A 15009-nucleotide genomic window follows, 5' to 3' on the forward strand; every position below is an offset into this window, starting at 1 on the left:
AATACTTTCCCTGCCCACTGTATATATATATATATATATATATATATATATATATATATATATACACACACAGTGGGTTTAGAAGAGAATCAACCCCCTTTAAAATGATCAGATTTTCTTGCTTTGCAGCCTGAAATGAAGACGGACAGTTTTTGTTTTATCCAGCTGTATTTACTCAGTGCAACTTATAACATCCAAGTGAAAGATAAAACACAAACATGTCAGAAAAAAAATAAAAACAGAATCACTGAGTTGGAAAAAGGATCACCACCCTCCTAAAAATGACTTGTAAACCTTCTCAATGGCACACAAAGCCATTTGACTTTCAATTTCAGTCCTTGGTAGTGGAACTGAAGCAAACAATCAACTATGGATGGCAAGGCACTGTCAAAAGATCTCCGGGATAAAGTTGTGGACAAGCACAAGTCAGGAGATGGATAACAAAAAAAATGCAAAGGTTTTATCAATGTCTAGAAGCACAATGAAGTCTATTATTGAGAAGTGGAATGTATTTGATACAACGCTGACCTTCCCTGGATCAGGACGTCGCTCCAAACTGGATGAAAGAGCCAGAGGAAACAGGTCAGAGAGGTGACTAAGAGGCCAACAGCTACTCTGAAGCAGCTGCAGGAATTTCTGACAAAGAGTGGTCCTTGTGTGCATGTGACAACAATATCACAAATTCTCCACAAATGTGGCTTGTTCGGGAGGGTTGCAAGAAAAAAGCCACCCCATAAGAAAGGCCACATGCGCAACTGTGCTTTGCCAAAACTCACCTTCAAGATTCTGAGGCAGATGATCCAAATATTATATGGATAATAAATAATATCCAAATAACAGCATTCCTCCAGTAAAGCATGGAGGTGGTGATATCCTGTTATGGGGTGTTTCTCTGCAGCAGGGACTGGAGCACTTGTCAGGATAGAAGGAAAAATGAATGGGAAAAATACAGTCAAATTCTTGAGGAAAATCTGCTGCCCTCTGCCAGAAAGTTGTCAATGGGAAGAAGGTTTACCTTCCAACATGAAAATGACCCAAAGCACAGAGCAAACCTGAGCACACAGTGTTTGAAGGAGAAAAAGGTGAATGTCCTTGCATGGCCTAGTCAGAGCCCAGACTTAAACCCCAATGAAAATCTGTGGAATGACTTGAAGACTACAGTCCACAAAAGCTCACCATCACATTTAAAACTGAACTTGAGCAGTTCTGTAAAGAAGAGCGGGCAAATATTGCAAAGCAAAGTCTAGATGTGCAAAGTTAGTAGAGACAAATCCCAACAGACTAAAGACTGTAATTAAAGCAAAAGGTGGCTCAACAAAATACTGACACAAGGGGGTGATCCTTTTTCCAACTCAGTGATTCTGTTTTTATTTTTTCCTGTCATGTTGGTGTTATATCTTTCACTAGGATGTTATAAGTTGCACTGAATAAATACAGCTGGATAAAACTGTGTCCGTCTTCATTTCAGGCTGCAAAGCAACAACATGTGATTATTTTAAAGGGGGTGATTTTTTTCTATACCGACTGAATGTACGTTTATATAAAAACAGGAAAATAATTGAATCAATTATGGAAACTCAACTATGGAGACAATTGAGATTCTGCTGTAAAGCAGCTCTGAAAGACAGTAGCATCATTGCTCAGGTCTGTTCAGTGTTAATTCAGTTCTGATCAATCATTATAAAACAAGTTCAGTTCAGCTATAAGCAGTTCTACTAAAGGCAGCAATGTTGTTAACGAACAGCAGCTCAAGTCAGATCAATGTTAGTTCAGTTCAGTATCAGTGTTGATACAATATGGAATCAGCTGTAAATGCTGAGCTCTACAGAAGACAATCATCCAACTTAATGCAGTTCATTTTTTTTCTCATCCGATGGCGTCAGTTTTGTGTTTCCTGGAAGTCGTTATAGTATGAAGAAAAATCTGAGCACAGAATTTAAATCAATTAAGCACTGGCACAATTACTTGAATTATTTTGTGAATAATGAATTATTTAATGAGGTGATACATTAGGATTTTAAAGATTCATATGCATGTTCAGTAATTGTCTGGGAGACTGAAGGATGTGTCCTGTGCTCTCTGCAGTGTGATGAGTGTTTGTGCTGGCAGCATGGGACGTGTATGGGACTGTATGAGGACAGTGTGCCAGACAGCTACAGCTGCTACATCTGCAGAGACCCACCAGGTGAGAGACTGGAACTTCCCCAAATCATCTCAGATGTTCGTTTGTTTGGACTTTGTGTGTTGGCAAAACAGAACAAGGATCAAAATATGACAACCACTTCATTACATTTTGTTGTTAGGCTTTGTGTTAATTGTTAAATATGCGTGTTTCTGTATACAGCCCAGAGGCAGAGTCAAAGGTACTGGTATGATAAAGACTGGCTGAGCAGCGGTCACATGGATGGCTTGTCTTTCCTGGAGGAGAACTACTCCCACCAGAACAGTAAGAAAGTGGTAGCTGCCCATCAGCTCCTGGGGGATGTCCACCGTGTGTTTGAAGTCCTGAACGGCCTTCAGCTCAAAATGAGCATCCTACAGTAAGTAATTCCTCTGCTGTAATGTACTTGATGCACCCAACTATTTGACTAATAAAGTAAATTGTGAAAGATTGAGGTAAGAAGCAAAGCTGCCCTCTTTTTAGGACACAAGCCCATCCAGACCTGAAGTTCTGGCGGCAGCCCTGGAAACCTGCAGACAGCCCACGGAGGAAGATGGCAGGTGACTCGGGCATAGCTACTCCCTTCCCCTCCTCACCCCCTGAAATGGGAGCGAATGAGTTTGAGACATTGAAAAGTGAAGTCCCATCACCTGTGGAGACGCATTGCTCTTTCCAGGACTCGTACATTAGCAGCGAGCACTGCTACCAGAAGCCCCGTACGTACTACCCAGCGGTGGAGAGAAGACTTGTGGTGGAGACGCGGTGTGGTTCTGAGCTAGAGGATAGTCTTAGGAGCACAGAGAACCTACTAGAGATGGCCGAGCAGAGGTACGGCACACCGCTGGACCACGACCAGCACAAGCTTCAACTGGCCGACCGCTCCTTTAGTAAGGTAAGTTACAAGCAACTTTTATTGTGCACTTGGCCTAAAATTCAAGGACTCAGTTATGTTTTTTTTTGTTTTGTTAGTGCACACTGTACACAATCACCGACTAGGTGTGTCAAATACAAGCCCAACTGATCCTGACGAACATTTCCACAATCTGTTTTCAAACCAGTTTGAAATCTGTTTTCAGACCAGCTGATACTCTATTTTCAAACCAGTTTGAGAATTTTCAAAACCATTTGAGAACTGTTGTCAAATCTGTATTTGTCAAACTAGTTTTGTTTTCAAAACATCTGTTTTCATACAGGTTGATAATCTATTTTCAAACCAGTTTGAGATCTGTAAGTCAGTTTGTCTTTTGTTAAACCAGTTTTTTAAGTCAAGTCTGTTTTCTAAATATTTGATTTATCTGTTTTCAAACCAACTGTTTGTCGTCAAAACAGTTCAATGTGATTTTAAAATGGTTCGAAATCTGTTTTCATACCAGTTTGAGATCTGGTTTCAAATCTGTTTGATATCTCTCGACAAATTAGCTCAAAGTCTGTTAAAAATTTGTCACAGTGCTGTTGCAGCGTCACCAATAATGTGAGAACATCATTACACACCAAACATGTGACTCATTGGTTTCTGTTGACAGGAGCTGGAGTGCCGTATGAAACAACTGGTTTCCGCAGAGCAGGAAAACAGTTGTGTGGTAGAAATCAAGGAAGAGGAGCCTGACCCTGTAACCCTTGACCCAAAGCCTGACCCTGACCTTGTGCTGCACCAGCAGTGGCAGCTGAACCTGCTGGAGCACATTGAAGCAGTGCAGGACGAGGTGACGCACAGAATGGACCTTATTGAGCGAGAACTAGACGGTGAGACTTTTACAATAAGATTAAAAATGGTTTAAAAATATTTAAATGTGCTGTATGTAGGATTGACACCGAGTGATTGAACTAGGTATTGCAGTCCAAATTCAAAATATTGGAGAGGGTTCTTTTCACCCGGTCCCTCCTCCTCAGACTTGATGCACACGCAGGTTGCCAGATTGACGACACCAACACTTTCGTTTGCCAGCTTCTATGACTGAAATAAAATACGCCGTGTTTCCCGCCAACTGTCAACCCGGGGTGCCGAAATACAATTGGGTAAACTGGCAGTGGGCGGATTTCACAAATCAAAACAAAGACCGACATTCCGGCCCGGAACGCACATTTTCAAAGGAGAATAACTGACTGTAGCATTGTTTTTCAGATAAACAAATATGTTACCTTAGCATGTTTCTTAAATCTCTGCAAACATATTATGGTATTTTTATGCTTTAGTAGAGTCAAAAACGTACATACAGCACCTTTAAACAGTAAACAATTTCAGATGGATGTACTTAATTTCTTTGCTCGTATTAACATGTCGATATCATAATGCAGTGCTGGAGAGTTGGCTAGACTACACAGGTGAGCTGGAACCTCCAGATCCACTGGCGCGCCTCCCTCAGCTGAAACATCGCATCAGACAGCTCCTGACTGACCTGGGAACAGTCCAGCAAATCGCACTCTGCTCCTCATCCTCTTGAGGGCGCCAGGGAACATACAAATGGCTCACACTCAATTGAATGCACACAGAGTCCCTTAAAGTCGGGATTAGAAACTGCAGAAATGCTTACGTGTGCCTGTTTTGTGAGAGGAAACCCTTAAATGATTCAAGCTAACGTTGATGTGACAGTTTCTGTGGCACATGCATGTTGGAGTGATGGGTGTGGTCAGCAGTTTAAAAGTAGTCACCGGTTAGAAAAGACTGATGAAAATTGAGGCTAACAATACCTGATGCAAACAAAAGTTTTTATATAGTTTTTTTTTGTGGAATATATAATGCTTCACAGTAGCACTTAGCTGTGCCTATAATAGACTTAGGAGGTATTTTGTTATTGTTTTATTATGTAATTTTCTCTGTATTCTTCTCGTGCTAAATAATTATTTTATGTTAATTCATAAGTGATCATTTTGGACTCTCTTGGCACGTCTTTGCTCTGGGTGGAGATCTTAAGGACCCAAATGGCGTTTTGCTGTGGTTAAAGAAAAAAATGTTAAATACGAGTATAACAATATGAAAATATATTTTAATCTGAAAGTATGTGCATTTTACTTCTATATTTGTACTAAAAAGGCATGTAATCTTGTAAATAACCCAACCAATTGCTTAAATTCACGTTCTTTTTTATTTCTGATCTAAACTGTTGCATTTACAGTAAAGACTTTCTGTGAACTTGATCTGTTGTGAATACTGTAGTTGTAGGCTTTCTGCCGATAACCCTCTCATTTTTGACACCGCTGATGTTGCTTGCATTTCAAATCAGTGAACTTTGTTTCCACTGGTTAAACAACATTAAACAAGCACAGAATATTCTCTTGCATACTGAATTTTTGTATGCATATTTCTTCCCCCCCACCTGATGCTGTGTTCTATTAATTTTTCTGTTGCTTTCAAGTCTACAAGATTGTTTTTGATTAAGACGTTAGATGCCTTTAAGTTATTGTAATTGTGAATTTAAGTTATTGATTCTGCCGCCTTTTTACATCTGTCTGTTGGTTTTCTTTTATACAGTGCGGGTCTGGGTATTGTATGGTCAGAAAGAGAACGAGAGGAAAAGCTGGGATCTTTTTAGTGTTCTCACCCTGTGGTGTTAGCTTTGTGTTTGTTTGTTTTCCCCTAGACTATTACTGTTAAACAAGTAAACTGTGCCTGATATATTATTTCAGGCCAATCTGAGTGTCATTCACCCTCAAATACGCAAACTACATTTGTTATAAGTCTGTGTATTTATAAAATCCTGCTGAAAGGTGTTTGGAGGGTTTGTGTTTTGTTCTCAGCTTGCTCTGTACAGCTAGTGAGTGACTGACAGCCCATTGATTGTTTCTCAGTATTGTGTATTATATATTTTTTTACATGTGCCCTGTTGCTTTCCAGTCATTGAAAATCTAGTTATGATTTACAAGTATTGCAATCTGCTTTTTTTTTCCATTGTTTGCATCTTATGTTGGGATCCCCTGGGAATCTATAATGAGTTTTGAAAAATATACACAATCCAAATGCAAGGAAATAAATGCAGACATTTAAACTCCCCAGTTGTTTTCACTCTGCTTTAAATTCCTAGAAGATTGTAGTAATGTTTCTTAAATATTGTTTTATTGCAAGGTAGTGGACTAACGGAGTTGGAATTAAATGTTAAAGTGAACGTTAATTATTTTAAACCATATAAATCTAAGACTATAATTGCAACAAATGAAATGTTTTTGCTTCTTGCATGGTTAAATGTAATTATATCTAGCCAATGTAAAACATGTTCATATTCTTGCATATTTTTAAATTAATTTAAAATGTTGCAGAATTTGCATTTTAATCTGTCAATTATATATATATATATACACACACACACACAGTGTATATATATATATATATATATACACTAGTGTGCAAAAGTCTTGGGCCACTAGTATTTTCACCAACAAAAAAAATCATTTTAAGTTATTTTTATTTATTTTGCTGTAGTGTGTCTGTGACGTTGCCACAGTTCTTCTGGATTTAGTCAGTTTCTTCATGTAATCTCAGACAGACTGGATGATGGTGAGACCAGATCTCTGTGTGGAGCGCTGGCTGCTCTCAGACTCCTTGTGCAAACACATCTCACTGCATTATTACAATTAATGCCAAAAGAAATGTTTGGAAAACATGTAAACTGATATTTCCTACAGACACACTACAGCAAAAGATAGAAATAACTGGCATAAAACCAAATTTTTTTTTTTTTGGTGAAAATACTAATGGCCAAAAACTTTTGCACAGTACTATATATATAATATATATATATATATATATAAAATCTCTCTTTTATTTTTTTTATTAAGGCCCTTTGTCCCACGTTTGATAACTACTGGTGTATAGAGGAAATATTGCATTTTAGGGTTAAGACATTTTTTTTATATTTTATTGTTTTAGCAACACCATTGCTAAAAATGTTGTTATATTTGTAGTCTACTTTGTTTCTGATAAGTGCTAGCGTCACTTGTCCAGAGGCTGCGCGTGTTTGACTCGCCTGTGTCTGTCAGCCAGTGTTGCCAGGTCCGCGGTTTTCCCGCGTAATCGCGTTACTTTAACACTGTTGCCACGGGTTGTTTCTCATGTCCGCGGGTTGAAGCGACCACAATAACTTGATATTTAGTCCCTGGAATGCGAATTTTACCAGTTGAACCCCGCCAAAAACGTGTATGTTACCCCCCCCCCCCCCGGAACACGATTGGGCTAGCTTTGGGCTAGTTTTGAGTAGCAATTGGTCAAATTGTAATACAAACCTGGCAACCCTGCTGCCAGCTCTCGTGAGCTCCTCCTCCGCAGCGCGAGGACGCCCCACCGCTGCCAGAGCTCCGCCAGACCGCCACACGCTCACTCCCTCCAGCGACAGGTCCTCCGGCTGTCTCCAGCTCTTATCCGGCACATTTTGATCCTCTTGAACGGTGAGCGGCGATATCTCTTCATTCTTGAGTTCTGGTGTTTGAATGTGTTTCATAAAGTCGCCGAGTTCATCAGTTCTAGCGCGAGCTAACGGCAGGCTAACGCGACACAACCGACGACCCAGACATAATAACACTTAAAAACAGCTGTTTCGTCGAGAAAAGACACGGAGGAAGGTAACGGTATCATTATCATCTCTTTCCTCTTAACCGCTTGAAGCCTGGATGTGTAGAAGACCGTTAACCGTCACCGGCTAGTCCTGTCGTAACGGCTGTAAAATCAAACTATTCGATTAAATTGGGTACATGTTGTTTTAAGCTTTGAGCGCTTTGTTTTGATTGTTTGAACCTGTTAACCGCTGTTTAGCACTCTGAAGAGCTGAGTTTAACTGCCACGATTCAGGATCAGCCCCGTTTGGACTTTAAATTCAGACCGTGCGATGTTTATTTGTTGTTAAATCTCGATTCTGTCTGAAATGTGTCCCTGAAAGATCCAGCTTCGGTCCTCGGATCAGGTTTATATGGATGAGGCTGTATTGCCTTAGAAGCAACAGGGCTGATCAGTGGGCATGTGTTCATAAAAGGGCTTCTAACCCAGTTTCCCAAAATACTGTAAGTAAGAGAAACAACACCGCACCAGCAAAGCCATCAGAGAAGTGACTTGAGTCCAGATGCTCTGGTGCAACGCTGTTCTTCAACAAGTGGGCCAAATTAATTCCTTGGGCCATGTTGACCGAGCTAAATTATTATTTTACCCACTGATGGCTAACAGCTATAGATAGCAGTTATATTATATATGTAAGCAATAAGGCATGTATTTACTGTATCTCTTACAGTGTTTCAGTTTTTATAGCTTTTATTTTTCAGTGTATCTTTCAGTGTTTTGTGCTTGGAGTATGATACTGTACAGGTCCAACACTCACTGAATGAATGATAACTGAAGTGCAGAGACTTCATGGCAAGATAAGATAGATTTACCTAATTTACTTTAGTTAATTGCACTGTAGTCAAAAAAAAGTCAGTCTTTATACTTAAAAAAAAAAATTTTTTTTAATTAAAATCGCAGATACACGATATTATCATGCTAATTTATTTAATTACTTACTTGGATTCATAGCCGGAGAGTGAACTCAAGGGTGAGGCTAAAAGCAGCCTAATGTTACTGTAATCTGTTCTTTTTACTCAAGTAGCATATGGTTGTCATGTCATAAAATATTTTTAATATGACTATTTAACAACATAATTTAATAGAAACATTGTAAGTTACTAATTATAATGCTTGCGTTCCTCAGTTATTAAAACTGAGATTGGTTATAACGTGCAACACTGTAAAAACTCGGGGAAAAAAATATGATGGAACAAATAAGCCCTAATATTATCTAGAAAATAATACTAGCCTGATAATAATACCAATAATAATGATGATGATGATGATAATCGTCTTGCTATCGTCAAAGGCATCAGCCACATGTCGTCGTCGATACACGGTACTAACCCAAGTGTGTAAACCTGAAGACACTGGTTAGCTGGTTCAGGTGTGTTTGATTAGAGTTGGAGCTAAACTCTGCAGGTCCTCCAGGATCATCTCCTCATTAGGCCTGTCACGATAACAACTTTTTGCTGTGCGATATATTGCCCCAGAAATAATTGCGATAAGCGATATTATTGTCATTTTAAAGATCATTTTATGCCACTGAATATATAATCATAATGTAACAGCATAATAATGCTAGAAGGCCTACACACTTCCAAATGACAACAAACTTTTCATTTTTAAGAATATTTGGATCATGGAAATTTATTGAGGTCATGTTCATATATTGCGCGATAAGTCGCTATATTGATTATTGCGACAGGCCTAGTCCTCATTGCAATATATGAATTTTTCATACTTCAGTGCTTGGGCTGTTGGGTTAATGAAAAACAAAAATTGACTTTCTATTGAAATCCTATTCTCTATTTAACATTTTATGTTGTACTTTCACTGGTAATCCTATATGCATTTAATATCCGATTGTATTTTATGTAATGGTTCATGAGCTTCGATTAGGTCAGTCGCAGCAGAGCACCTAAATATTTTTTTTCAGAGTAATTTTCAGTCGTAAATGTGACTGAAGTGGTCGCACTGTAGACCCCTGCATCACTTGCTCACCAATGGATCCTCTGCAGTGAATGGGTGCCGTCAGAATGAGAATCCAAACAGCTGATATCTCCGTTTTGCCAGAAAACATCTTGATGATCTTTCATATCAATTCATGCATCACCTAATTTCATTGTAACATATAGGACTGGCCTACATAAAAGAACATTTATGTTTAATCTATCTAATAGTGGTCATACTATACAATGATTTATAGCTTGTCCTTGTTGAATAATACAGAACATAAAGAGCTTTACAAAAATAATTGCATATTAAATCGCAATCGCAATATTGGTAAAAAAAAAAATCGCAATTAGATTATTTTCCAAAATCGTTCAGCCCTACCTATATGTATGAAATCTATAAATGTAATATGTAACATATGCTATTTGTTAGGCCCTCCATGTTTAACATGGAATATAAGGAATTTTTATGGTGGTCTCAGGCCAAAACCTAGGGATCACTCTCTAGGTGGGGGAAGGGCAGAAGCTGCATTTTGACCAATGAGAAGTCCTGTCCTTCCTGGGCTTGGTACCAGATGACGGTCTGTCAGAGTGACATTATCAAGTACACAGCTGTTCCATTTGCAGAATTACCGGACTTGCGTCCTCCTGTCCTCAGGAGTTCACACTCCCGACTCCCAAGTCAAGCTTGCCAAGTCCGAACTACCAAAGACGCAAATCTGAACTTTGTGTACTTTGTATTGAGAAATGACATAAATTTTGGCCTAAAAAAAACACAACACATCAAGCACACTGTCTTTTTATGGGAAGATAACTACAAGTAGGCCAGTGTGTTTTTCCTTTGGTCTTTTTGCTGATAATCTTTGGGTTTTGTTTATTAGAGGAGCCAAATTCTCCCGCACTGTTTGGATTGTTTCCTGCAATGTTGATGTTGTTGGTGTGTGTGTGTGTGTGTGTGTTTTAATGTAGGTAGCAGAAAGGGATATATGTAAATCCCAAGCATATTGCTGGACAGATCTCACTTGTTTTCACTGTTGTTCTATTGATTGGTTTACTCGGCTCTCCCTCCTCCCATTGCTATGCCAACAACCTCCCTGGGTGACAGCTGTTGTGTGTTTTCTCTGGTTCCTTAATTTCCATTGGCTGTGCTCCCCACAGTCCTCCATCAATCCACGCCTGCTTCCATTTCTGGTGGCGTCCCCCATGGGATGAACGAGCTCATGGCCTCCACTGGATTCCTGGAGAAGTAGACTGGTGGAACTGAGGTTCCTCACGGGCTTGTTGTTTATCTGTCGGCACCTATCTGATCACTTTCCAGGAAGAAAAGCAGTTGTCAGACCACAATCCAGCTATAAATGGAAGCTTGCTGGAGTCTTTTTCTTTCATAGTCCTAATTGTATTAATACGCTTTTTTGTCTAATGAGCTGCTTGTTCAGTTGTTTTAGTCTTTTAACTGACTTTATAATCCTTTTGTTATAGACATACTCAGAGCCAACAACTAAAACCAGCTGGCACAACAGACCCTGTGGATCAGGATCTGTCTGTAGCAGCATATTGTTTCAGATGTGAGTGTGTGTGTCTCTAATCCCTGTTTGTTTGATCTGGGAAGTTAGAAAGGCTGACTAGAGCCCCTTTCACACAGCTTAGAAAATTGCCAGAGTGCCTTTTCGGTGTGAACGCAAACACGTCCCGGGATTGATCCCAGGAACGATCCCGGGATGGGGACCTAGTAACATTGTCGGGATAATGATCCCAGGATGGGGACCTAGTAACATTGCCGGGATCAGTCCCTGAACAAGCCCTGTGTGAAAAAGCCAGGACTAATGCCGTAAAGGGTGTATCATAGTGATGACACACATTATCGTGTGAATCTTTTACCAGGTGTTTTGAAGGCAGATCAACATTCACGACGAAAAAAATGTGCAAACTGAAATGAAGCAGAGATCAGGGAGCTCCTCACGCTGAAGCTGAGATCGTTCGCCAGCTTAGTGAAATAGTACGTGTGATATTACACATCATTTCCTAATGTAACATGTCTTTAAGGGGATCTTTAAAGAGCAGGTCATATGTTTTTTTTTAAAGTGTCCTAATATTGTGTTGGAGTCCCCTACAACAGGTTTAAATGCATCTAAGGTCAGAAAACACTAATTTTCCCAGAATATACATTTATACATAGTAATTTGTCCGTGATTTCAAAACGGTTCATTCGATTCAGTTCTGAGCAAAATGTCTGTAAATCCCTCCCTTCCATAAGCCTACTCTGCTCTGATTGGTCAGCTGGCCAAGCCTGTTGTGATTGGCACAAAGAGGAGTGCTTGAGCAAGTTAGCGAGTTGATTTTGCGGGTTGTAGCGACCCCAATAACGTCATATTTAGGCGCTGGAATGCGAATTTACCAGGGGAACCCCGACTGAAAGCGTGTATTTTACACCCCAGAACGTGATTTTTAAAGGGGGACCACCCTCGAAACACGATTTGGATAGCTTTGAGTAGCAATTGGGCAGGTTTTGTTGTGACAACCTGGCAACCCTAGCATGCACCTTTACATAAAACAATAATAGAGTGCTCCAATCAGTTCTTAAAATAATGACATAAAACATTTTGTTTAACACTTATGCAAGTGAATCATGCCCACAGCTAAAGTTTAGCTGCTAAACTGTAAACGTCTTCTTTATTTCTCAAATTAATGATAAATGAATCGGACATCACTTCTCTCATGAACACATACAAAAGGTAGTTAAAGGGACCGTTCACCCAAAAATTCTGTCATCATTTACTCACCATTAAGATTTTCTAAACCTGTATGAGGTTATTTTTTCTGTTGAGCTCAAAAGTAGGCATTTTGAAGAATGTGGGTAACCAAACAGTTGTAGTACACTGTAAAAAAAAAAAAAAATTACATTAAGGCAATGGCTACCATCAACTGTTTGGTAACCAACATTATTTTAAATATATATTCAAAATTTCTTCAAATTAAACTGAACACTTATTTTGATGGGTTGTCTTGAAGACCTTTAAGTTTAAGTGTGTTCATGATATGGCAATATTTTTTCTCAAATTAAACCGTATAATGCTCATGAAGTGACTCACAATAGCTCTGCTGATGAAGTTCATGTCATAAAGTGACAACTTTTTATATAAATAGCCTTTTTTGCAGTTTAATATTCACAAGACATTGTCACGATTTGATTGAGGTGTTCAGCCCTACTTTTGATTTATTCATTCAAAATTTTACAAATTCCATGACGTTTCATGTTATACAGTAAATTAAATTATGACTGGAATGCACGATTGATTAAGTATGGCCTTAACTAGGCCTGGGCGATAAAACGGTATCGATTTATCGACGGTACACCTTCTTCGATATCGATAGAAAAAATATTCGATATAGGCACGTGTTATGAGTGACGCAGACAGCACACACAAACACGAACAAATGCTGAAATGAGTGCTGTGCCTGCCTGTGATGAGGAGATTGTGAATAAATAATGAATATTAGTCGAATTTAAAAAACATTTGCATTTGAATGTTAGGTGTGCATCAGGGAGCGTCATCAGTGGCGCACGAGATGGGGTGATAATGATGTGAGTGACGTTGTTGCATTTGAATGTTTTGTTAGCCCACGAGATGCGCCGCTGCTGTGTTATTCATTCAAAATATTAGAGAAATATAGAAGCTCAATGCGGAGAAGATCTTGAATGGGTTAAAACTAGGGCTGAACGATTAATTGCATTTGCGATAATATCGCGATATGAGAAAACACAATTTTTCAATCGCAGAGGCTGCGATTACACACGGTCACGTGACAGGCGAGAGTGACGAGGTGTGTTCTACTTGAAGATCGATCTGTGTATGACATCAAAGTACGGCGAGAGAAAGCATAAGGAGACGTCCGCGCTCTCTTATAGCTCTCACAGTACTTTGATCACACACCCATCGGGTGCAGCGCTAAGCAGCGCTGCTTCAAGTCGAGCACGGGCCATCAGCAGAAAAGAAAATAAATAAAACGGTAAACAGCCAAAGGACGTAACTTGGAATGGGAGATGGATCGGTTTGTGAAAGCGAAGAGAAAAGCCATAGATGAAGTGGCACAGACCCAGGCAGGTGCTGGTCATTTAAAAGCTAAATGCAGAAAATATGACTAGGCATATCTTGCTCTGGGCTTCACTCACCGTGTCTATACCGGACGCTACAGTTGTCGCGTCGCACCGCAACAGCAACTACACTGGACGCGACAAAGCGACCGTTGCAAATCATTTTAACTTTGTGTCAGTACCTCATAAATAGAACAAGGCATCAGTTTAATGTCGGGTTTTGTCGCGCCGCATCCAATGTACACAGCGTCACTGATTATAATGGGTTCTACTAGGGCTGTGCGATTAATCGGAATCGAATCGAAATCGCGATTTGAGACGTTGCGATTTCTTCAGGCAAAGCCTGCGATTATGGACGCGATATTACTCTGTTCCAGAGCATATGCATGACTGCCAGCCTTGAGTTGGATATATATATATATATATATATATATATATATATATATATATATATATTAGTATTTCAGTATGGCGAGTAAACACAAAAATTTAGCCAATGGCGATTCAATTGCCAAGGTGTCTGTAGAGGGTTGAGTAGACTCAAACATCAAATTGTGCCGAGACCAATCAATGTTTAAGAGTTAATAATGGAAATGTGGGGAGTAGTCGATATTGTCAATTTGTCAGCAATAAAACCTGATTGGTGGCTTTAGCAAAACCATAATCTTTCTACGGTAATGTTTAGTTGAGCTCTGTAAATCAGGGTTATGGGCCATCCTCAGTCTGTGATCTCACCACTAATGCAGTAGTCTCGCACTCGTCCTCCCGAGTAATAATTCAGAAGCTTTGTCTTCCATTATTTCTGTTCATCTATCGTAATACATGCCCTAAATCAGGGTTCCTCAATTAGTTTTCACCGAGGGCCGAATTCTGCCAACAATGCCAAGCCATGGGCCACTGACCTATATATAAATTTAATTAATTATTGTTGCTTTTGTTAAAACAATCAAAAGATGGTCACAAGATAAATATTCAGATTTTTCCCCCCAGTAGGGATGTGCGGTATACCGGTACTGGAAAAATACTGGTATATATTATATTTCAAACGGTACGATATCATCATTTTGCTCAATTCGGTATTTCATTCGCTGCTGTTCCAAAGTACACCACTATGTGGCAGTGTTACCCAAACTGATGCGAAACCGGCAAGCATGACAACGGAGAAACGACAATGGATAAAACAGGTGAAACTCACTCTACACATCCAAAATTAATAAATAAAGAAAGAAAGCAGTAGAAGTGAAATATGGCATTACTTTGCCTACAAAAGTGATGAAAA

The 15009-nt window shown here is 39.4% G+C and overlaps 2 protein-coding genes across 3 annotated transcripts in view; both read left to right on the plus strand.

Moving 5' to 3' along the window:
- Nucleotides 1-5956, plus strand: part of LOC107594424 (PHD finger protein 20-like) — a 22406-nt gene extending 16450 nt beyond the window's left edge. Inside the window, exons 14-18 of the mRNA XM_016284468.1 lie at nucleotides 2086-2185; nucleotides 2345-2540; nucleotides 2645-3053; nucleotides 3685-3904; nucleotides 4457-5956. Of these exons, the coding sequence (XP_016139954.1) occupies nucleotides 2086-2185; nucleotides 2345-2540; nucleotides 2645-3053; nucleotides 3685-3904; nucleotides 4457-4602 (1071 nt within the window). The 3' untranslated portion in view covers nucleotides 4603-5956. The remainder of the gene's footprint in view (nucleotides 1-2085; nucleotides 2186-2344; nucleotides 2541-2644; nucleotides 3054-3684; nucleotides 3905-4456) is intronic.
- A 1455-nt stretch (nucleotides 5957-7411) lies between these two features.
- ndrg3b (ndrg family member 3b) overlaps nucleotides 7412-15009 on the plus strand; it is a 91509-nt gene continuing 83911 nt past the window's right edge. Inside the window, exon 1 of one of the 2 annotated variants that reach the window (XM_016283927.1) lies at nucleotides 7412-7537. The gene's annotated coding sequence lies outside the window, so the exon portion shown is untranslated. Of the gene's footprint in view, nucleotides 7538-7565; nucleotides 7712-15009 lie in introns of those variants that run through there. The other variant, XM_016283935.1, reaches the window with a different exon arrangement.

The sequence above is a fragment of the Sinocyclocheilus grahami genome, unplaced genomic scaffold, assembly GCF_001515645.1.
Source record: "Sinocyclocheilus grahami isolate Dianchi unplaced genomic scaffold, SAMN03320097.WGS_v1.1 scaffold10.1, whole genome shotgun sequence".
NCBI classification, from domain to species: domain Eukaryota; kingdom Metazoa; phylum Chordata; class Actinopteri; order Cypriniformes; family Cyprinidae; genus Sinocyclocheilus; species Sinocyclocheilus grahami.